Source organism: Carassius carassius, chromosome 44, assembly GCF_963082965.1.
Source record: "Carassius carassius chromosome 44, fCarCar2.1, whole genome shotgun sequence".
In the NCBI taxonomy this organism is placed as follows: domain Eukaryota; kingdom Metazoa; phylum Chordata; class Actinopteri; order Cypriniformes; family Cyprinidae; genus Carassius; species Carassius carassius.
Window position 1 is genome coordinate 392,501 of NC_081798.1, and position 25,782 is coordinate 418,282.

The 25,782-nt window shown below is 36.1% G+C and overlaps 1 protein-coding gene across 1 annotated transcript in view; it reads right to left on the bottom strand.

Annotated features, from left to right (window-relative positions):
- Positions 1 to 21,696, bottom strand: part of tmc6b (transmembrane channel-like 6b) — a 35,453-nt gene extending 13,757 nt beyond the window's left edge. The window contains exons 1-11 of the mRNA XM_059537179.1: positions 21,564 to 21,696; positions 15,740 to 15,905; positions 14,836 to 14,954; positions 14,621 to 14,758; positions 10,878 to 11,039; positions 10,519 to 10,627; positions 10,040 to 10,124; positions 8,249 to 8,512; positions 4,198 to 4,385; positions 3,920 to 4,064; positions 30 to 185 (exon numbers count right to left, since the gene is read on the bottom strand). Coding sequence (XP_059393162.1) covers positions 30 to 185; positions 3,920 to 4,064; positions 4,198 to 4,385; positions 8,249 to 8,512; positions 10,040 to 10,124; positions 10,519 to 10,627; positions 10,878 to 11,039; positions 14,621 to 14,758; positions 14,836 to 14,954; positions 15,740 to 15,786 — 1,413 coding nt within the window. The 5' untranslated portion in view covers positions 15,787 to 15,905; positions 21,564 to 21,696. The remainder of the gene's footprint in view (positions 1 to 29; positions 186 to 3,919; positions 4,065 to 4,197; positions 4,386 to 8,248; positions 8,513 to 10,039; positions 10,125 to 10,518; positions 10,628 to 10,877; positions 11,040 to 14,620; positions 14,759 to 14,835; positions 14,955 to 15,739; positions 15,906 to 21,563) is intronic.
- Positions 21,697 to 25,782: the final 4,086 nt, after the last annotated feature.

Consider the following 25,782-nt stretch of genomic DNA (forward strand, 5'->3'; position numbering starts at 1 on the left):
TTCAATGGATCAAAAAGCATATGTCGTACCCCGTGCATGTATTCAGAGAAGTAATACACAGCTAGCACACACGCTATCATGCTTCCCAAACACATGATCCATGCCAGTATGTGGATGAAGAGCCGAAAGAGCCGCTGGAGAACAGGGAACTTAAGCTCCTGATGGTTCACTTCCGCCACCAGCTCCTGCAAACAGAGAACAGCTGAAGCATGTGCTTTACACTGTGTGTCAGACGTGGAACATGTGTGTGTGTGTGTGTATTCATGTCATATATCAATCATGTGTGTGTCATACATGGATCTTACATGTGTGTCCTAAAAGAATTTGCAGATTTCCTCTCAGACCTTCTAGTTACAGTTGATAAGGCACTAATCATGGGAGATTTTAATATTCACGTTGATAATGCAAATGATACATTAGGACTTGCGTTTACTGACCTAATAAACTCCTTTGGAGTCAAGCAAAATGTCACCGGGCCCACTCATCGTTTTAATCATACACTAGATTTAATTATATCGCATGAAATCGATCTTACTGCTATAGATATTGTACCCCAATGTGATGATATTACAGACCATTTCCTTGTATCGTGCATGCTGCGTATAACTGATATTAACTATATGTCTCAGCGTTACCGTCTGGGCAGAACTATTGTTCCAGTCACCAAAGACAGATTCACAAATAACCTGCCTGATCTATCTTAACTGCTATTTGTACCCAAAAATACACATGAACTAGACGAAATTACTGACAACATGGGCACTATTTTCTCTAATACATTAGAAGCTGTTGCCCCCATCAAATTGAAAAAGGTTAGAGAAAAACGTACTGTGCCATGGTATAACAGTAATACTCACTCTCTCAAGAAAGTAACTCGTAGTCTTGAACGCAAATGGAGAAAAACTAACTTGGAAGTTTTTAAAATTACATGGAAAAACAGTATGTCCAGCTATAGACAGGCTCTAAAAACTGCTAGGGCAGAGCATATCCACAAACTCATAGAAAATAACCAAAACAATCCAAGGTTTTTATTTAGCACAGTGGCTTAATTAACAAATTACCAGACGCCACCTGATTCAAATATTCCACCAACGTTAAATAGTAATGACTTTATGAATTTCTTCACTGATAAAATAGATAACATTAGAAATACAATAGCGAATGTAGATTCTACAGCGTCTAACACTTCAGTTTCATCCATCGCACCCAAAGATAAACTGCAGTGCTTTACAAATATAGGACAGGAAGAGCTAAATAAACTTATCACTGTATCTAAACCAACAACATGTTTATTAGATCCTGTACCCACTAAATTACTAAAAGAGCTGTTACCTGTAGCCGAAGAACCGCTTCTCAATATCATTAACTCGTCGTTATCTTTAGGTCACGTCCCAAAACCATTCAAGCTGGCAGTTATCAAGCCTCTTATTAAGAAACCAAAACTAGATCCTAGTGTACTGGCAAATTATAGGCCTATTTCAAATCTTCCATTTATGTCTAAAATATTAGAAAAAGTTGTGTCTGCTCAATTGAGCACCTTCCTGCATAAAAATGATCTGTATGAAGAATTTCAGTCAGGTTTCAGGCCCCACCATAGCACAGAAACTGCACTTGTTAAAATTACAAATGACCTGCTCCTTGCGTCAGATCAAGGCTGCATCTCATTTCTAGTCTTACTTGATCTTAGTGCTGCGTTCGACACCATAGATCATGACATACTCATAGATCGATTACAAAACTATACAGGTATTCAAGGGCAGGCTCTAAGATGGTTTAGATCCTACCTGTCCGATCGCTACCATTTTGTTTACTTAAATGGGGTGTCATCTCATTTATCATCAGTAAAATATGGAGTGCCACAAGGATCCGTCCTAGGTCCCCTTCTATTTTCAATATACATGTTGCCTCTTGGTAATATTATTAGAAAATACGGAATAAGCTTCCACTGTTATGCTGATGATACTCAGCTATATATCTCAACGAGACCAGATGAAACTTCCCAATTATCTAAGCTAACAGAGTGTGTTAAAAATGTAAAAGATTGGATGACAAATAATTTTCTCCAATTAAATTCGGATAAGACAGAGATATTAATTATTGGACCACAGAATCTTGTAGATTACAATCTGCAACTAGACGGATGTACTGTTACTTCCTCTACAGTCAGAAATCTGGGTGTTATATTAGACAGCAACTTGTCTTTTGAAAATCATATTTCCAATGTTACAAAAACTGCATTCTTCCATCTTAGAAACATTGCCAAGCTACGAAACATGTTATCTGTTTCTGATGCAGAAAAGCTAGTTCATGCATTCATGACCTCTAGACTGGACTATTGTAATGCACTTCTAGGTGGTTGTCCTGCTTCTGCAATAAACAAGCTACAGGTCGTCCAAAATGCAGCAGCTAGAGTCCTTACCAGGTCAAGAAAATATGATCATATTACCCCAATTTTACAGTCTCTGCACTGGCTACCTATTAAGTTCTGTATCAGTTACAAATTATCATTACTTACCTATAAGGCCCTAAATGGTTTAGTTCCTGCGTACCTAACTAGCCTTCTACCACGCTACAACCCATCACGCACCCTAAGGTCACAAAACACTGGACTTTTGGTAGTTCCTAGGATAGCAAAGTCCACTAAAGGAGGTAGAGCTTTTTCACATTTGGCTCCCAAACTCTGGAATAGCCTTCCTGATAATGTTCGGGGTTCAGACACACTCTCTCTGTTTAAATCTAGATTAAAAACGCATCTCTTTCGCCAAGCATTCGAATAATGTATCTCTTAAATTGTGAGTGTAGTTGCATCTGCATTTTTATTATTTAGCTTGGGTTAAACTAATTTTACTTCAGTTTCAGCAGCTATGCTAATGATGTCTCTATTTTGTTTCTATGTTTTGCCACGGGATTTACATCCCGTGGTAACTTGGATTTACACAAGCTCCAGTCTGGATCCAGAACACCTGAGAAGAGATGATGCTGACCCTCAGAGGACCCCAGATGATGCTAACCCTGAATCAACAACAGAACTAACAATTATTGCTACATGTGTGACTGCATCATATAATTACTATTAATAAATAATATTGATAGTTCATCATCTAGCTGACTACGTCTTGTATTATTATTAATTTTATTTTTCTAAAATCCTGTCAAACGTGTACAAATTACTAGCTACTACTAAATATTGTAGAAACATAATTTTCTGTAAAGTTGCTTTGTAACGATTTGTATTGTAAAAAGCGCTATACAAATAAACTTGAATTGAATTGTGTGTGTGTGTGTGTGTGTGTATGCATGTCATACATGAATCACGTGTGTGTGTGTGTGTGTGTGTGTGCGCATGTCATACATGAATCACATGTGTGTGTGTGTGTGTGTGTGTGCGCATGTCATACATGGATCATACATATGTGTGTGTGTGTGTCATACATGGATCATACGTGTGTGTGTGTGTGTGTGTGCATGTCATATCAATCATATGTGTGCATACATGTCAAACATGGATCATACATGTGTATGTGTGTCATTCATGGATCGTGTGTGTATGCATGTTATAAATCAAACGTACATGTGCATGTATCATACATGGATCATACATGGGTTTATGCATTTCATACATGAATTATACTTTTGTGCATGCACGCCATATATCAATCATATGTGTGCATTTGTGTCAAACATTGGTCATATGTATGTGTATGAGTGTTATAAATCAGTCATACGTGTGCATGTGTTCCATACTTGGATCATACGTGTGTGTATGTGTGTCATAAATGGATTATATGTGTGTGTATGCATGTCATTTCAATCATATGTGTGCATTGGTCTCATACACTGATCATACCTGTGTGCATGTGTGTTATACATGGATCATAAGTGTACATGCGAGTCATATGTGGATAATATGAGTTCTGACCTTCAGCTGTGTGCTGATGTTTGCCCGCTGCAGTTTCACTGAGCTTTTCTTGATGACTTTAAAGTCCCAAGAGCTGAAGACCTTTATGGTCAACAGGCCTTTAGATTTATCGATGCGGAAACTCTGACCGAACGACTTCGACATGCTGGAAAACAGAAACACAGAGGATCAGTCCAGCTCATCTAGACGGCAGACCATTGCCAGAGTTATAATAGTTAAATAAAACTTAATATTAAACCAAAAAAAAAACATAAACAACGCTTTCAAGAGAGCCTCACCTGTAGACGAGGATGATGCAGGTGATGAAGAAAGCGGCGCCGATGGTGAAGAAGTAAACGAGAGGCATGTTATAAGACAGACCAGAACTACAGGACGTCCCATTCCTGGGTGCAGAGCAGCTGTGACCCGTCTGTAGCATTTTATTACTATAGTATCCGTAATACAGCAGAGAGTGTGAGAAATAACCCTGAGAGAGAGAGAAGTGTGATTGTGAAGCATATCGCTTACAGCATCAAATAAAAGTCAAGGTCCACCTACAGTCTAAATATGTCTTGAGCAGTAAATCATATTTTCATGATTTCTGAAGATCATGTGACACTGAAGACTGGTGTAATGATACTGAAAATACAGCGGAGCATCACAGAAATACATTACACTTTAACAGAGTTTTACAGAGAAAACGTGAATCTCACTGATTGCTTCACCTCGATTAGCAGAAAATCACTTTCACAGACTTCCACATTAACTGTTCCCTCCTGGTGGAATGAGCTGCTCAACTCAATCCCAGCAGCTAAGTCCTAAACCATCTTCAAGAAACAGCTAAACACATCTGTTCCATCCTTATTTGACCCTCTAACTCTAGAACTCTATTCTAATTCTATTGGGTTTTCTTTTTAATTAAAACAAAAACACTTAAACCTCTAACATTTGCACTCTCTATTCAATTTCTATTATAACTACTTTTCTTTTTATTATAAAAATTACTCTCTAAAACTTGCACTCTCTATTTCTATTCTAACTACTTATTTACTTATTATAAAATTACCCTCTAACACTTGCACTCTCTTCCATTTCTATTCTAACTACTTACTTTATATTTATTATAAAAATGGCCCCCTAACACTTGCATTCTCTATTCTATTTCTATTCTAACTACTCATTTTCTTTGTATTTATTATAGAAATGGCCCCCTAACACTTGCACTCTCTATTCTATTTCTATTCTAACTACTCATTTTCTTTGTATTTATTATAGAAATGGCCCTCTAACACTTGCACTCTATTCTATTCCTATTCTAACTACTCATTTTCTTTGTATTTATTATAGAAATGGCCCTCTAACACTTGCACTCTATTCTATTTATATTCTAACTACTCATTTGCTTTGTATTTATTATGGAAATGGCCCTCTAACACTTGCACTCTCTATTGTATTTCTATTCTAACTACTTTTCTTTGTATTTATTATAGAAATGGCCCTCTAACACTTGCACTCTATTCTATTTCTATTCTAACTACTCATTTTCTTTGTATTTATTATAGAAATGGCCCCCTAACACTTGCACTCTCTATTCTATTTCTATTCTAACTACTTATTTTCTTTTTATTTATTATAGAAATAGTCCTCTAACACTCGCACTGTCTATTATATTTCTGTTCTAAAAACATTTTTATTTTTTATAGAAATGGCCCTCTAACACTTTCACTCTCTATTCTATTTCTATTCTAACTACTTATTTTCTTTTTATTTATTATAGAAATGGCCCCCTAACACTTGCACTCTATTCTATTCCTATTCTAACTACTCATTTTCTTTGTATTTATTATAGAAATGGCCATCTAACACTTGCACTCTATTCTATTTATATTCTAACTACTCATTTTCTTTGTATTTATTATAGAAATGGCCCCCTAACACTTGCACTCTCTATTCTATTTCTATTCTAACTACTCATTTTCTTTGTATTTATTATAGAAATGGCCCTCTAACACTTGCACTCTATTCTATTCCTATTCTAACTACTCATTTTCTTTGTATTTATTATAGAAATGGCCCTCTAACACTTGCACTCTATTCTATTTATATTCTAACTACTCATTTGCTTTGTATTTATTATGGAAATGGCCCTCTAACACTTGCACTCTCTATTGTATTTCTATTCTAACTACTTTTCTTTTTATTTATTATAGAAATGGCCCTCTAACACTTGCACTCAATTCTATTTCTATTCTAACTACTTATTTTCTTTTTATTTATTATAGAAATAGTCCTCTAACACTCGCACTGTCTATTATATTTCTGTTCTAAAAACATTTTTATTTTTTATAGAAATGGCCCTCTAACACTTTCACTCTCTATTCTATTTCTATTCTAACTACTTATTTTCTTTTTATTTATTATAGAAATAGTCCTCTAACACTTGCACTGTCTATTATATTTCTGTTCTAAAAACATTTTTATTTTTTATAGAAATGGCCCTCTAACACTTGCACTCTCTATTCTATTTCTATTCTAACTACTTATTTTATTTTTATTTATTATAGAAATAGTCCTCGAACACTTGCACTCTCTATTATATTTCTATTCTAACTAATTTTTTTTATTTATTATAGAATAGGCCCTCTATTACTTGCACTCTATTCTATTTCTATTCTAACTACTCATTTTCTTTGTATTTATTATGGAAATGGCCCCCTAACACTTGCACTCTCTATTATATTTCAATTCTAACTACTTTTTTTATTATTATAGAAATGGCCCTCTAACACTTGCATTCTCTATTCTATTTCTATTCTAACTACTCATTTTCTTTGTATTTATTATAGAAATGGCCCCCTAACACTTGCACTCTCTATTATATTTCAATTCTAACTACTTTTTTTATTATTATAGAAATGGCCCTCTAACACTTGCATTCTCTATTCTATTTATATTCTAACTACTCATTTTCTTTGTATTTATTATAGAAATGGCCCCCTAACACTTGCACTCTCTATTCTATTTCTATTCTAACTACTCATTTTCTTTGTATTTATTATAGAAATGGCCCTCTAACACTTGCACTCTATTCTATTCCTATTCTAACTACTCATTTTCTTTGTATTTATTATAGAAATGGCCCTCTAACACTTGCACTCTATTCTATTTATATTCTAACTACTCATTTGCTTTGTATTTATTATGGAAATGGCCCTCTAACACTTGCACTCTCTATTGTATTTCTATTCTAACTACTTTTCTTTTTATTTATTATAGAAATGGCCCTCTAACACTTGCACTCAATTCTATTTCTATTCTAACTACTTATTTTCTTTTTATTTATTATAGAAATAGTCCTCTAACACTCGCACTGTCTATTATATTTCTGTTCTAAAAACATTTTTATTTTTTATAGAAATGGCCCTCTAACACTTTCACTCTCTATTCTATTTCTATTCTAACTACTTATTTTCTTTTTATTTATTATAGAAATAGTCCTCTAACACTTGCACTGTCTATTATATTTCTGTTCTAAAAACATTTTTATTTTTTATAGAAATGGCCCTCTAACACTTGCACTCTCTATTCTATTTCTATTCTAACTACTTATTTTATTTTTATTTATTATAGAAATAGTCCTCGAACACTTGCACTCTCTATTATATTTCTATTCTAACTAATTTTTTTTATTTATTATAGAATAGGCCCTCTATTACTTGCACTCTATTCTATTTCTATTCTAACTACTCATTTTCTTTGTATTTATTATGGAAATGGCCCCCTAACACTTGCACTCTCTATTATATTTCAATTCTAACTACTTTTTTTATTATTATAGAAATGGCCCTCTAACACTTGCATTCTCTATTCTATTTCTATTCTAACTACTCATTTTCTTTGTATTTATTATAGAAATGGCCCCCTAACACTTGCATTCTCTATTCTATTTCTATTCTAACTACTCATTTTCTTTGTATTTATTATAGAAATGGCCCCCTAACACTTGCATTCTCTATTCTATTTCTATTCTAACTACTTATTTTCTTTTTATTTATTATAGAAATGGCCCTCTAACACTTGCACTCTATTCTATTTCTATTCTAACTACTCATTTTCTTTGTATTTATTATGGAAATGGCCCTCTAACACTTGCACTCTCTATTCTATTTCTATTCTAACTACTTATTTTCTTTGTATTAATAATATTTAAAAAAGCATGCATACTGCATTAGGCTAATTGAGACTTGCATTATTGCTTTTATTGTGCTCATTTGTAAGTCTCTTCGTATAAAAGCGTCTGCTAAATGCCTAAATGTAAATATGTAATTGTGTGTTTATTAATGCACTTACAGCACCCGTGAGCACCTCCAGGCCCCATGTGCTCCTGACAGTGACATTCTGGTCATGATCTGGATGAGCGATGGCCTGAGGAACCACCAGCAACAAACCCGTGACCAGGAACAGGAAGACGTTGAAGAAGAGGAGCGTTCTGAGGAAGACGAAATACGAGAGGACCCCTGTCCCGAAGCGGCCGCCGACACACTTCAGAGCCGTCTGCCACAGCTGCAGCGAGGACAGGAACGAGAGCCAGCCGTACCAGCCGTGCCTCAGCGCCTGACAGACACATCACAAACACGCTGTTTTTCGTGCCTATCTCTTTAAATGCAAATGAGCTGCTGCTATTTTGTTTCTGATTATCATGTTTATCGTGATTTTTTAGATTTTTAGATCTGTGAGGCAGCAGCAACATAGAGTAAATAATTCATTAAATCCACTGCCTTGTTGTCTCCTCTGAGGCTGGGGTTAAAGGTTAAAAAACGCTTTGTTGCTTGGAGTGCTTGATAAATGTTGTCGAGAATGTTACTTTCTCACATTTGAAGAAAGTTTCAGTTGAAGTACTGCAATAACTAAAACTAAATAAAATTAATACATAAATACTTATATATATTATATAAATAATAATAATAAATGAGACAAAAAAACAACACAATTACTAAAACTAAAATTAAACAAAATATAATAAAAAAAGTATTGAATTCAAAATATTAACAAAACTTTAATATAATATAATTTGCTAAATTTTCATATCTTGTTTTTTTTTTTTTAATGTTCAATACTAACAGTTTATTTTGATCCATTTCCACTGTGACATGTTGCAGCACGTCTCACTTTAATGCAAGTGTTCAGCTGATGCCAATAAAGCAACTCTGAACCTGAACTGAATGTCAGAGAGCTTGTATTGTCTTCAGTACTAAAGTACATCTGCTCATCTGACACACAGTGTATAACCATTCAAAACTAACAGCACACACGGTTATCTCTAACACGCTCCACTACACACCTGTGAAACAACACCACAAAACTACCCTTAATACCCTGATACACACACACACACACACACACAAAAACAAACACACATGCATTCACATAAGCAAAAACAAACACACACTCACGCACAACTACACACACGCTTGCACACACACGCTTGCACACTTGCACACACACACTTAAACATTCGTTTCTTATTTAATTGAGAATATATTATATGTTTACTTATTTCCAGTTTTGTATACCTATTTAAACTTCACATACTTTATTTGTCATAGCCTGCCCTATAGCATGGTGTATTTTTATTTCTTTTGTTAATAAAAGTTCTATGTTTTATAAATAGGCTAAAGTAAGTTTGACGTTGTATTTTGTTGTTGCATTCAAGCAATTGATGCTGAACTGATGCCAATTCAAAAGTGAAAGTAAAATGTGCAGGGTGCTTTTGAGCTATTTAAAAGTGAAGTAAAGCGAAAAAAGGGATACACACACCTTTACTCGCACGCACGCATGCACGCACATGCACGCACACACACACACACACGCACACACACACTAAAACATCAATCACTGACCAATGGCTGAATCTCAAAGACCCAAAGAAAAAGACAGCCGCACACTTCATGACAAATACAGGCTATATACAGAATGAAACTACTGTTCTTAAAAAATAAAGTAGCAACTTTTTTTGTCGTTGTGAAACAAATAAATTAAAAAAAAAAAACATTTATTTCAGCTAGCTGTCAATGCAACATTTCTTATTTTCACTAAGTTTCAGCTGAAGTCCTAAAACAGAGAAGCATGTTTTGGACTCACAATGATGATGTAATACTTGAGCTGACTGCAGCAGGGAATCTGACTCTGAGACACCGAGTGTTCGGCTTTATTCAACACCAACATCCTGAAAAACACAATATCAGAAGAAATCAGGAACTCAGTAAACACTGATGTTTCAACATGATTCTGTTTTTATTCTGTTTACCGTGACGGAAATCCAGTTGGAGCAAACAATCTAAACAAAACGTCATTTTAATGATTCATTCAAATAAGAATCAACTCACAGCAGTTGAACTCCACCACTCATCTCTATTTGTTGCCTTTGCATTATTTTGTAAATTAAAAATACTGTATAATAATTATTTTGTTCCTTATGATAAACCGCACATTTTGTGTTGCATCAGGTTCTATTCAGACCCTAAACCAAATAGGAGTTGTTTTGTGGTATACTCAGCAGCGCTGCAGGACATGTAGATCACACACAATAGCAGGTGTGGAGTGTGTATCACTGTATTTACCTGAGCTCTTTCTTCTCTGAGAGACTCAGTGGCATCGCTCTCAACATACGCACGCGATCACTGGCTGACAGATTCTGCAGATTATTGACCAAACGCTCCCTCTTATTCTCTACAAACACACAGAGTCAGAGTCATCACAGAGATCAGCACGGCACAGTTTAAGATGTTTCAGGCATCATCTGTGTCCCTGCAGCACAGAAGCAGTCATCAGTAGCACAGCTATATTTATAGCAATAGCCAAACCAGACATCACCAATTTATTCAGCTTCCAGATGATGCATAAATCTCAATTTCATAATCTGGATCTTTATGACTGGTTTTGTGCTCCAGGGTCACGTGTGTGATTTCAGTGCTTTCACCGTCTTCCTCAAAACCGGCTGTGTCTGTTTCCACGCCGTATCCGCGGATGCTGGGCCGTGCGGATCGAGGGAAGTGCTGGATGGAGGGTCTGCTCTGTCTGCGTCTGCGCAGCTGCATGGTGCGGTTACAGTACTGAGAGATGATCGCGCCACGGCTGCGACCTGATCAAAGAGAGTCAACTGAGATCATCTGGAAACATCAAGGGTTAAAAAAAAGAAACAGAGGGAGAGAGAGACAGAGAGAGAGAGAGAGAGAGACAGAGGGAGAGAGAGAGAGAGAGAGAGAGAGCAGAAACTGTGTTCACTGTGCTCTCAGAGAGAGCCAGAGACATAAGAACACTTCTTCATTCACTGTGATCACTATCACAGCATTAGAGCACACTATTTCACCAGATTCCGACATCTAGAACCACATTTTATGGCATTACCAAATTCAGAGAAACTAAATCATATTCTGGGAGAAAACTCAATCTCAATCACAACAGCAGCAAAGTATGTAACAGCCTGCCACAAACTACGAGAGTCAGCCAGTGGACAAAACTAAAGTCTGAATGTTGATACAAATATACAAAAATATGTTGTTGTTTTTTTTATATATATTCATGCTTTTGTTTACTGAATGATTTTATTGATTATTTGTTCATTGCCTATGTAACGGCCAATGCTTTGGCAATACTATACAAGTCATGCCAATAAAGCTCATTTGAATTTGAGAGTGCGAGAGAGAGAGAGAGAGAGAGAGAGAGAGAAGGAGAAAGAGAGAGAGAGAGAGAGAGAGAGAGAAGGAGAGAGAGACCGTCTTCAAACAACACGAGCGCTGTCTTGCTCTCTCTCCCTCGCGCATATTAATCAATTGACACGATGGCGTTGATGTTTAAATCATTTAAAATGAGACTGTAAGTGAGCTCACCCCATTTTTATTTGTAAGAAAATATTTGATTAGATGTCATATCGCAATATATATCGCAGAAAAATAAAATATCGCAATGTCATTTTTTCCCAATATCGTGCAGCCCTACTACACAGCAAAGATATTTCATTTCCAGATGCATCGGGAAATAAAATCATCATAAGTTACAAATGTTAAAGCAAGAAAATTTCAGTGAATGTGCAAAATTATTTATATACGTTTATGCATTCATTGACATTTATAGTTTTTATTTTTATATTTTCATTTAAACTGACATGTCATGGAAATCTGACTTCTCCAGGTTTTAATAATCAGGTCCCCAGTGGATCTACCAACTAAAGCAACGAGAACAAGATTAACGAGTAAAGAACTTAGTTTAGTACTCACTGACAGCTGCTTTCTTTCAGATGTGTGCACTTAGAAAACCATCTCTCAAAAGTTTAAACTAATATGCTTTAAAACACATCATTTCAGAACGATAAACATGATAATCAAAACCAAAACAGATGTTTTTTTAGCAGGTACCAGCTGTAATGGTGCAGCTCTATTCTGGAAAAGGGGCGGGGCACAGCAGCTCATTTGCATTTAAAGAGACAGGCGCGAAAAACTGCGTGTTTCTGCTTCCGCTCAAAATAGGCTTTTTTTTTTTTAAATGATATAATATTTGATGTGTGTGGTATTCTGAGCTGACACTTCACTAGGGCTGCAACTAACGATTATTTTGATAATCGATTAATCTGTCGATTATTTTTACGATTAATCGATTAATCGGTTTATGTACTTATATTTTAGTTTTTTTCATTTTTTCCCCAAGTAAATTATTAATAAATGGTCTTTATCATTCAGCATAGATTTAAGAGATTTTAACCATTTTGCACTGTCATATCCTAATCAAAAATATACCTGGAGTTGTTTTATTGTGTTAGTAATCCTTTGTCGAACTCTTCTGCAATCCGAACACTGACCCATACTCTAGCAAATTTCACAAGGAGATTTAAAATAATGTTTTCACCATGGCAGTCCATAGAGCTCCTAAAGTAGTTTAACATCCCGAACAAAGCTTATTAAGGAATCTTTCAGAACATATTTTCACGAAGAATAAGGATAAAACAGAATAAAATTGCAGTGTATTGTATTTTATTATTTACTGGGAAAAACCTTTATAGCTTTTGCTGTGAAATTGTAAACAATCCTTCGAAAAAAGTGCCAGTGGCATGAAACCTAAATGGAACTCACAATTTAAAGTAAAATCCATCAGAAGGTTGTCCAGAAAAAAAAATTGGACAGTCACACACAAAAAAACCTGCTGTGTGAAAAAGAGCAGTGAATACTTAGAAAAAAAGTGCATTTCAAATATCTTTAAACATTTACCTCTCTCATTCAGTCATAATTAGGCTGCACGACTGAATTATGAACTGGTAAACGACAAACTGATCACAGAACATGTTTGTAAAGCTTTAAATGTTAACTGTTAAAAAGCAATGTTATCAGCTTTTACGACTAAACATTTGCAAACAACATTGTACTGGAGAATCTGCACAAATGAAAGTCTTAGGGGCCGTTCACATATCGTGCCTAAAAACGCGTGGAAAACGCTAGGCGCACCGCTTTCTCCTTCTTTCCAAAGCGCTCGCGCAGAAGCGCCCCTGAGGCGTCTGCCTTTGCTAAGCAACCATGACGTGCTCTCTCCTTGAAGACGCGGAAATTTCAGCAAAGGATAAATGGATTTGCAGCTCAAAAATCGCTTGCAGTAGCTCTGCTACTAAATTTATTTCAAAATGGAAATCCATATACAACTATGATCAGCTGTTCCTTTCATCTTGACTGAGCTTTTAACGTTGTTACGGGAAAGGATGAAGCTGATTGGTTAGTTCTTGTCACATGACCCGCGGTGCGCTTGCAGCATTCTGAAAAGTTGAGATGTTTTTAACTCGATGCGGTGCGGTGTTGGAAATAATGAACTTGAGCGCGCAAAAGACGCGATATGTGAACGTCCCCTTAAACAGTTCAGTAGTGCAGAGTTTACAGGTTACTCTTCTGTTTTGAAGGCTCAAAGTAAAGTACTCCCAGTCTCCCACATCTGCAGAGACGCTGCTCGGGGAAGCACGTGACATAAAACGAGGCCAGCTATTGGCTATTCGCTACTTCTCCTGCTGTACTGGCTGAGTAAAACCTCCGGTGGCTCATTACTGCCACACTTTGGTCACCGCAGATTTGAAATATGCACGAAATGAGCCGCTTACGGCAAATAAAAGTTATTTAGCAACGAATCGATGACTAAATTAGTTGACAACTATTTTAATAATCGATTTTTATCGATTAAATCGATTCGTTGTTTCAGCTCTACACTTCACTGACACATTCTGGGGACACCTGAGATTTATGTTAAATATTGCAAATAAAGGGGCATAATATGACTCTCCTTTAAGTTTTAGCAAAAAAAACAAAAAAAATACTAAGGCTGGGCAATTCAGCAAAAAAAATTAAATCTCAATTTTTGTAATTTTTTTAATTTTTATTTTTTTACTAGTCAACCTTCAAGTAACTTTTTCTTTAATAACACTATAGTTAAAAAAAAAAATATATATATATATATATTCCAAGTGCAGTGCGCATGATGTAAATGTTAAACGAATCTCTCCAAAAAATCTATATATAGTTAATCACATTGCATCGCTCTTTTCTCTTTACCGTTAGCATTGGAATATTTTCAAAGTGTCTAATTCTAACGTTTGGTAATATTTCTATTCAAAGTCGTGATTCATCGGTATCTTAAAAATTAAGTTATGGCAAAACATTACACTTTAATGAATCGATAAAATCGCACACTGACCGATGGTGCGGCTGGGCATGGAGGACAGGACCTTGAGCGTGTCAGATGACCAGCGTTCTCCAATCAGATGATCCGTCTGCTGCGGCCCGTCGCTGTCAGACCGCTGGTACACCGGAGACTCCTCACACTCCACGTCATCTGAAACACACACAGCGCTGTCAGATTCCTGTCTGATGTCACTTCCTGTCTAAGAATGAGCTGCGGTGAGATCTGACCTCTGCTCTCCTCCTCCAGGTCAAATGGGGTCATCTCTATGACATCATGAAGGTCGTGAGACTGTTCCTGGATCAGTTGACTGAATGAATCATGAACCCCATCCTCATCTGCTGGACTCCTGATGAATAAAAACACAGAACAATCAGCGAACGCTCAACAAGGCTGCATTTATTTGATCAAAAATACAGTAAAACAGTGAAATATTATTCTAATGTAAATCAGATGTTTTCTGTGTGAATCTCTGTTAAAGTGTAATTTATTTAAATGATGCTCCGCTGTATTTTCAGCATCATTCCTCCAGTCTTCAGTGTCACATGATCTTCAGAAATCATGAAAATATGATGATTTACTGATTATTAGCAGAGCTTTTTTATACTTGTAACAAATTTACTTGAAGCCTTTATGTAGAACGCATTATAAAGCTATTCATAACACACACTGTAACGCATTACATCTTTACATAATTGTAACCACATTTAAAAAGCATTATATTTTCAAATGTGTGTTTTAATGCATTATACATTTAAAACGTGTTACAGTGAATAGATAGGTGGTTATGATTACTCATAAGATCGCACAATGAGTTATAAATTGCATTATCAGGCAAATTATTTTTTTTTTTAAATGCATTACATGTAAAAGCTTCAAGTGAAGTGTTTCTAAATTTTTTACTAATGTCACTTTTGATCAAGTTAATGCCTACTTGATGAATAAAAGCATTAAGGAAAAAAACACTTACTGACCACAAACATTTAGCCAGTACGGTATATTCATGTTTAATATGCTGCTTGAAGCAACAAAAAAAACCTTTAGTATGTAAATGACTCACACACACTGAGCGAACACACCCAGAACACACAGGAAGTGCAGAAGAAAGAATGGAAACAGTAAAAAGACACTTACTCGAAATCAGGGACCAGATCAAAGTCAAAACTGACCCTCTGGGCCATGATTGGTTCTGTTCTCACGGACGCTCACGAGGAAACTCCGACCCGATCCTCGTCATCCTGCTGTAAAACTCCTCAGACCGAAGGAATGTCTGCGAGCTGAGCCCTTATCGTGTCCAAACCTGTCCGAGATCACAAACACACAGATCTGAAGGTGTGTCCGATTCACCAGAATCAGAAACGACTCTTTATCAGCGCTGATAACACAGCCAGACATCCTCGAGTTAAAACGGAGATGCATACAGACTGCACTGAATTCAATTAAAAACATATTTGCGTCACCAACTTCAATCACGATTTTAATGCAAACCATTTGATCCAAAACCACATGAACACTAGCCTACAGCAAAACCGGCTGCTGGCCCTTTAAGAGACTTTATCAAACAACATCTCATGATTTATGGATCACACTCATGAGAACAGGCAGAGGATGATTGAAAACGCTTTATTTTGTAATAAAAGACACTTGCGTAATGATTTACAAACACTAACCGGTGGTGACACTGAACTTCTCGAGGGAAACGAGAAGTAGTGTGTGTGTGTGTGTGTGTGTGTGTGGAGGTGTTCTTTCCTGGCAGTGACATCACTGTGGTCAGAAGACATTTCAAAAGCTTTCCATTAAAGATCTCAAACCATCACACACACACACACACACAGATTCATCCTCACAAACATCTGTTCAAACACTTTATCAACCACAAACTCCTGCAACCACGCTTGAACCATCAGACTCTACTGATGACTTTCTATTGTGTTTTTAAAGTTTCATTATTGAACTGAACTGAATGGATCTCTTCTGCAGAACTGAAGTCACTCATAACTGACCAATTTTGCATTATTAACACAGTTCTTTTAATGTTTGAGGCTGCTCTGTATTGCATAAAGAGCTATAGAAATACACGTGACTATAGCGAGAGTACTGCAGAACACTTCATTTCCCAGAATGCCGTTGCCAGATGAATTTCCCTGAATTGCATTATTGTGCAGCATTAAACATCTCAGTTTTGATCTTTAGGTTGTCTTTTAGCTCAAGATAGTTCACCAAAACACACGTTTCACAGATGTAAACAAGTTCTCTTGACCTTCGAGGAAACGGACTATAAATAAACGAATGACAGCATCGTCATCATCAGATGTACTAATTACATAAGACTGTTACTCACTTACATCAACTCCTTTCACAGACTCTTGTGATGCAGTTTTATATTACAAGTAAACATTACATTATTTACAGGTCAAAATTTATTTGTCAAAGTTGGAAATAAAACAAAGATTAGTTAGTACTATTACAATACCAGCCAGTGTTTTTATTTATACTATTATTTATATATCATCACATTTTTATCAATATTTTAATTAAGTTGTAGTACATGGCTAGATACAAGACTGACTTACTACAGGTTAGATTTAGCCAATATCTCCCTTACATTACGTACAGTACAAACATTTCTTTAAAAAAAAAACATTTACCCAAAGGGATTTGTTCATGTTTCACAGGATATAGTATGTTGTTAGTTACATAGTTCATGTAAATTGCTAATATCTGCCTTATAGTGTATGTGCCATTCACAATTATTTAAAACAAAACAAAATCTGTAAGACCCTAAAAGGGATTTTTCATGTTCCAAAGGTTGTATTATAAAATATTGATGTACTTTATGTAAAGCAAGGGAGGTATTAGCAAAAATGTACCTATAGTATGTCAGTCTAGTCACTAGGAATGTGCTACAACCTTTGGAACATAATAAAATAAAAATTATGTGAATTACAGTAATTTCTTATGAGTTATTATATACTGTATATACAGTGAGGAAGATATTGGCAAAATTTCAACTGTAGCAAGTCAGTCTGGTCACTAGCAACATACAACATTTGAACACGAAAAACCCTCATTTAAAAAAAAAAGTTTTTTAAGTATTGTAATTTTTTCTTAAAAAAATATTTGTGTAGTGTCCATATAAAGAGAAATAAGTTATTGGCCATGTATATTTAGTCAGTTTGAGCAAATTATTAATTTATTGTAAACTGATTAATTTGAATATATTATTGTACTACGTTTCGTTTTGAGGTAAATTTGCAGACGGTCCCTAAAGGATCTTAGGCAAATATTAAACATAAAATCACTGCGCTTGGTTTTCTTTTTACGGAAAAAAAAAAATAAAAAGGTTAAATTTGGTGAAACTTTGTGGTTTGTGAGGCTCATCTGCTTAAATGTACATAATATGCAGTAATATATTGTATTAATTAGATGCCGAATTTAATAATTTAATATCTTGACGCAATAAAAGACGTTAATGTTTTATATATATATAACATGCACTTTTTCTTGTTCTGTAACTTGCGTTCATATCCTCATCTGTCTGTATATAGTTTGCATCAGTAAGATGTGAGTTTGTCTTTTAATCGCTGTCACTGTTAGTGCGCTGAGCCACGTAATGTGTTTTCTTTTCTTTAACAGATTTCTGAGGGAAACCGCGTGAAACCTTGAGCGTTCGTTCATATTTTACATCTGCTTAACTGTCTATATAGTTTGCATTATCATCAATAAAATGTATTGTGAGATCTGAGGTCTTATATCACAGTATTCATTGATTGAGAAGCGTTACTCGGGAATCCTGGAGTGTGACGTGAGGGGATCCCCAGTATTACAGGGGATATAATATTTCAATATTAATAATGAAATGTCCACATTTTTAAAAATGAACACAGGAGTACCGCAAGGTTCCATTCTTGGGCCCTTGCTTTTTACATTGTATATTAATGATTTGCCAGACTCATGTCCCACAGCAGGATTTCAAATGCGAGGTTTATGTGCGAGGGAGAAGTGTGCAGGCAGTTTCTGATGAACTTACAAAACATCTGCAAGATGCAGCGGTGTGGTTTCAACATGCAGGTCTGACATTGAATGTTAAAAAGACTATGTCTATTTGCTTTGCCTCAAGATTCAAGTCCATTCCAGATTAACTAAATTTATGGATAAATGGGCAAAAGATCCAGCAGGTCTCAAGAGGTCAAATACCTGGGCCTTGACTCTCAACTTAAATTTGACAGTGATATTAAAAAAATATGTCGAGTTGCCAAAGCAAATCTTTATGCATTCAGACTAATCAGGGACTGCCTGCCGTTTCATGCTGCTCACACTTTCATGCATGCCATGATCTTCTCGCATATAAGTTAGTGCATTTGTTGTTACTACACTTAAGCCAGTTCAAATGATCTATAACAGAGCTGTTAAAATCTTAGATAGGAAACCCATTAGGTCACATCATTGTATTAGTCTAAGGAAGTTAGATTTAGCAAACTTTATCAAATTTTCTTTGTTGAAGCTGATGCATAAATGTTTAAATCATCAAGCCCCACAGGTCTTGAGTGATTGCATAGTTGCTCTCAGGGTTGGGGGTTCAAGGACTAGAGGAGCTCAGAACGGGAACGGTCAGATTCCGAGACGCAATTCTTTGTTTGGACAATCAGTTTTCTCTGTACAAGGCACAAAGGCCACTGAACTTAAAGGAGAGTCAAACTGGGTTATTTCTAAACACAAACTCAAAGACACTTTAATCAGAAGTCAAATATGTGACCACTGATTGTATGCTATGTTGATATTGTTTTATATTGTATTATTTTGTTTATTGTGTATTGTTTAATTTTTGTAAAGGCTCACTAGGGATGGACGTTGAGAATTAGCTCCGGCTAAAATGTTGTAGTATGTAACATGTGTTTATGTGACATACTTGTCCCTATTCAAATAAACCGAAAGCAATATATGTCTTCCTTAGATGTAGGGTTAGTTCTGTAATTCAAGCGTTGGGTAAAACACCATTATAATCTCCTTTGAATGCTGCTTACTTGGTAACGGCAAAGATGTTGAAATAAACATACGCACAATCAGCTTTTCCACATGCCCCGATAATCAAAACTTCTGCTTAGCGCTTGCTTAATTTCTGCAGATCAGTTTCTGTAACTGTATTACTTACTCCACCTGTTGCTTTGGTCTTCATCAGAAGCCGCTTGCACCACCTGCTGGTGAGCGACTGACAGCAGATGGAGATCATGCCTCTGTGCTCTACTGCTATTCCTGCAGCTCCCGGATGTGAAAGGGACAATTATCTGCCGAATTTTAACCACTGAATTTGTGGAAGCGAAATAAAATGGACCGAAATTTGCCTGTCGAATATTATACATCGTATTTTTTAACCGATTTAATATTTTGGAAGTGAATTCTGGAACGTGCATATGAATTATTGATTTTTTAATTATGAAAAAGTGTGTGAAATATTTTTTATTGAATTATTCACAGCTTAAACGAACAACTATATTAAACTACAGGACCTAAAGACGCAAGCCCTGGAAATACAAGGCATTAAAATGCAAGTACTGTTAATGCAATGCCTTATTTTTTCAGATAGTGCTATTCAGCATGCTTTTTTTGTTTCAAAGACATAAGTCATTATTTTACTTCCATACATACAACTATTTAATTAATCTTTTAGAATGCAATCAAATCCTCATATAGTAAATTCTGTTGGTGTTCCACATCGCCGAAACCATCGGGACCTAGACACATGTAAACTACACACGCAGTCCTCATACAGCAATCCATGACTGGAAAACACTGGTTCTCTCACAGGTTTTATGACCACAGACTGACCAGCAATGGTTTACGGTTATAGTTAACCCAAAATACCTTGAGAAACAATTCACCTTCCAAGAGAACACAGCGCATGACAATGACATAATATCTGCCAGTATTCATTCAGAATTAAACACAATCGCACCCTTTCACATTTCAGATGATTTGCATTCTGATGTCATTGCCCTAAACATCAGATTCTCATTCAGATTCAAATGAACTGCTGTTTCTGTGCATCACACATTCCTCTGTGATTACCCCAAATACTCCTGACAGGGACGGAGTCTGGTACACAATCACCAGGTTTTGAAACACAGCCGATGAAGAAATCAGTTTGCACTAAAGCCAAAAAAAAAAAGAAAAAGTGAAAAGTACCATGGTTTTACCACGTTTTGGTCATGTACCATGGCATTTGGATGCATTTATTGGAAAAGTACACTGAAAATATCATCCCATTACAAAATCTGTGACGAATATTACTTTGAACAAAACCTAGTGAGCTCCCTACATAGGGAATATCTCTGTGCATCATATAAATGCAAAAGAGAAGCAAAAAAGTCCATGTTTTTGTTTGTTTTGGTCAAACTGAACTACATATAACCAAACCTCAGGGTTGTTTCCCATCTAGTGAGCACCCTATCTAGGCATCAGAACTCCTCTGTAGTAACCCAATCAGTTTGGTTTTAAACGGTGACAAAATAGAAGAGAAAAATACAATGTTTTGGACAAGTACCATGGAAATAAGTTTTTTTTTATTTAAAGGTACAATGACAACACCGTGGTATTGTAAAGTATCTCATAAACAGCGTGAACGTTACAATGTTACACGGGTGTGTTGATCATTCAGTATAACGTTACATTTACAATCGGATACAATCGCTGTTTCATATTTGTTCTCCGGGTTTCACATGTCTAGTGTTTGATTATTCAGTTCCCTGTAAACACTAAACGTGTGACAAACGTGATTTTGACGCTAAACTGAGGAGATTTTATAGTTTTTACACCTGCCGAAGTCCAAACGGAGTTGTTCAAACGCGCCTGGTTGATTCGCTCATGCTCTTATATCAACTTTATCACGACAGTTTCTCCTCAAAACTCTATTAAATCGATGTTTGTCATAATGAAATCAAGTAGATGATCTGTAACTCACCGCTGAGCTCGGTGGATCACTCTCCGACAAACTTCTGTTCTGACTGACTAACCGGACAAGACATTTGAATCAGTTCGCGAATCGGTTCGTTCGGTCCAACGATTCAGTTCTCCCACAGCGCTGTTCGCGAATTGGTTCAAATGAATCAGCAGATTCAAATCGTTTGGAACGTTAACTAGGACTGAGTCACCTTAGTTTCCGTAGGAGGGGTTAAATTGTTTATCACCTCATAAAACACGCAAAATACTTTCTGTGATATTGTTATGTTCACGTAAAGCGTTAAATCGGTATTGTGTCTGCATGAGATAATATTAACGTGAACATCAATAAGTTAAAGTGCACACAAAAGATTTATCGACCTCAGTAATTTCACAATTGGTATGATCCGATTCATTGAAGCTTAAAACGCATCAAAACAAACCATCAGAGAGAGCACTTAAAAGGTTCCCACACAAATCAAAAAGACTTGGAGCAGAAAACCAGTCATAAATGTTTTTTAATTGAGATTTATGCATCTTCTGAAAGTTGAGTAACTAAGCTTTCCATTGATGTATGGTTTGTTAGGATAGGACAATATCTTTATGGGGCATGATGATATTTATTGAATGATTTTTTTGGCATATAAGAAAAATGGATCATTTAGACCAGACATGGGGACTTGTGACTTGGTGACTTGGACTCGAGTCGACTCGAGTCGCTATTTTTATGACTTGTGACTTGACTTGACAAAAAATAAAATACTTGAGACTTGACTCGGACTTGGAAGTTAAAGACTCGGGACTTGACTTGACTTGAGACAGGATGACTTGAGTGTTAATCACATTATGTTTTCAGTTTGAATATAAAATATATAAATTATTTAAAAAAAATAAAATTGATTACTCAGCTGGAGCGCAGGCTGAGAATCGCGTTGTCATGTCATGACATCATCAGTCATGCCCTCTCTACCTTACGCAGACCACGCCCACTTAGATCAGATATCACATTACATCAACATCTCAGCTTGAGGGGTACTGAGGGTCATCGCTTTTGTCGTCAATAATTCGCGCCTAAAACGCGTGGAAATCGCTAGTCGCGCCGCTTTCTCGTTGTTTCCAAAGCGCTCGGGCAGTTGCGCCCCTGAGGCGTCGAGCGTGTCGCACCGCGTGCGCGTCGCGACCGCGTTGCTTCCATTATGAGCGCGCATACCGGTGGCGCATACATGGTGGGATAGGCCACATCGTGCTCGGCTTGCAGACAAGACTCTCGAATCTTATATTTTGCAAGTGCAATACCTTGTAATAGAGGTAATGACTTACGGATGTACTCTGAGAGAGAGATTGTGTGTGTGTGTGTGTGTGTGTGTGTGTGTGTGTGTGTGTGTGAGAGAGAGAGAGAGAGAGAGAGAGAGAGAGAGAGTGAGTGAGAGAGAAACACACTCGTGCTTCACCTTATGAAGGAAACCCAAACTGAGTCTGACTCCAATCACAACCCCAACATTCAGAAACTAATTGACAAAAATCTGAAGTATAATTATGATGAAAAATTTAAAAAATGAATTTGAGCTCCAAACCAAACTCCAGTGTTATTCGGCCCTAAACAGAACCACAAAACTGGCGAATTACTTATCACTCAAGCAATTAAAAGAAAGACAAATCCTTTCAAAATATGGACTCAGTGATCATGATTTGGAAATAGAGATTGGTAGACATAAAAGATCCTGGCTACCGAGAGAAGAGAGGCAAACACTGTGAGCTGAATCAAACAGAGGATGAGAAACACTTCCCAAATACAGCACTACAAGAGAAAACATTCTTCCCACAGTTTGAAGCTTTGAATCCTTCATTCTTGTCTCTAAATGACTCAGAGAAACTACTCTATATACTTGGAGAGAATGAGACGGCAGTCACAATAGCTGCTAAATATCTATACACCATACACACCATACGAAAGGGATAATGTATTATATTCAACTGTTTTATTTGATATTCTTAATTCTATATAATTACTATTATTAATATTAGAAATATCATCTGCTGCTGCTATTTTTATTGTATTTTATTGTAATCATATTTTATTCTGTATCTAAATGCTAAATTTGGCAATACTGTAACTCAAATGTCATGCCAATAAAGCAACTTGAACTTGAGAGAGAGAGAGAGAGAGAGAGAGAGAGAGAGAGGAGAAATGTAAGAAAGTTTAATGTTGTATGTAAACTGTGTTTGAGGGGAAGTCGTGGCCTAATGGTTAGAGAGTCGGACTTGCAATCGAAAGGTTGTGAGTTCGAGTCCCGGTCCAGCAGGAATTGTGGGTGGGGGGAGTGCATGTACAGTTCTCTCTCCACCTTCAATACCACGACTTAGGTGCCCTTGAGCAAGGCACCGAACCCCCAACTGCTCCCCGGGCGCCAAAGCATAAATGATGAACACTGCTCCGGGTGTGTGTTCACAGTGTGTGTGTGTGTGTGTTCACAGTGTGTGTGTGTGTGTGTGTGTTCACGGCTCTGTGTGTGTGCACTTCGGATGGGTTAAATGCAGAGCACAAATTCTGAGTATGGGTCACCATACTTGGCCGAATGTCACGTCACGAAAACTCTCGTTAGAGGGGGTGGTGTTCAGAGAGGAGTCTGTTGGATGTTTAGCTGTTATTTGTTTTATGGACTCAATGTTGAAAATGTAAAACATTTCTGTTGGCAGAAGTGAAAAATAAATAATTTTATGAAGTTACAATTTTGTTTGATTCCATGATGTATTTTACTGAACATGAGTATTTACAACGCAAATCCAAATTATTTTAATTTACTGTTAATTATATCTTGTCTTTTAACTTTATTAAGATCAGATTCTGCAGGTAAAATTACAATAATAAGGTGACTTGACTTGACTTGACTTGACTTGCCCAAGAAAAAAATACTTGGGACTTACTTGAGACTTGAAGGTTAAGACTTGAGACTTACTTGAGACTTGCACATGTGTGACTTGGTCCCATCTCTGATTTAGACCCATACAATGTATTATGTAAAATGCTACTTACGGGCTCCAGGGACACGTATGTGCATGTTCTAAAACTTCCTACTACATACAAAATAAATCAGTGTTAAGCTATAACTTTACCCATTCATCTAAAACAGAACTCCCTGCTGGCAGCTTCAGTTCAGAATCAGAAAGAGTTCAGACTCTGCTCCGATGCTTTTCTGTTGTTCAGATGCTGAGGGAGGAAGTTGATTCTCAGCATGACAGATAGATGGAGGATGTGCATGAAACATGTGGTTTAGTTTATGTTGCTCAAGACGGTTTGTGTGACGTGAGACTCTTTAGTAATGACGTGCTGCAGCTTTTCCATAAATGTGAATAAAATAAAAATAAATCAACCACAAACCACCATAATCATGCAACATAATAGCACTTAATAGCTCACGGCGACAAAAATAATGAGTGTTTATTAGTTCAGCTACATTAAGAGACTGGAAGGATCATGAATGTTAAGAGTTTTAGAAATGTAGAACTAAATATACCTTTTTATAGCTTGGCTAAACATTGCTTTTTGTAGTCATAATCACTATAAAAATATTTTTTTGTTAAATGCTTATAATCATGGTTGACTGAAAAAGTCAGAATATATGGGAACCAATCAAACTCAGCAAAAAGCTAAAAATAAATAAATAAATTAATCTGAACACACTGAATACTTACACTTGAATTTTGGAGAGGGTTTAAATTGAGGAAAATGTAAAATTTCAGTTGAATATACCATTATGTATTGTCTTGTTAAATTGCAATAAAATGATTAGAAATTAAATCGAATGTAATTTGAGTCTAAATAAAAATTAAAAGAAAATAAATCAACCAATCAATTTTTTTTGCGTGGGTTTAAATTGTGACTATTTGTATATATTTTTTTCTATTTTTTTATTTTTTATTGCCTTGATAAATTCCAATACAAATCTGAAAAGTAAAATAAAATGTAACTGAAGTCTATAAATTAAAATGCTAAAATTAAATAATTTTATTTTTTTTTGTGGGTATGAATTGAGAAACCATTTTTCTTCCTTTGAAAATACTATTTATTGCAGTAAAATAAAATCTAATGTAACTCAAACCTGAATTAAAATGCAAAAATAAAATAAATTCAAATCTGTCGCTTGTCTACGAAACATGTGAGACTTCTGAGAGCTTATTCATGTTCTCACATTCTGATGCGACACCCACTCTTTTATCACATGACTTCCTGCAGACGCACA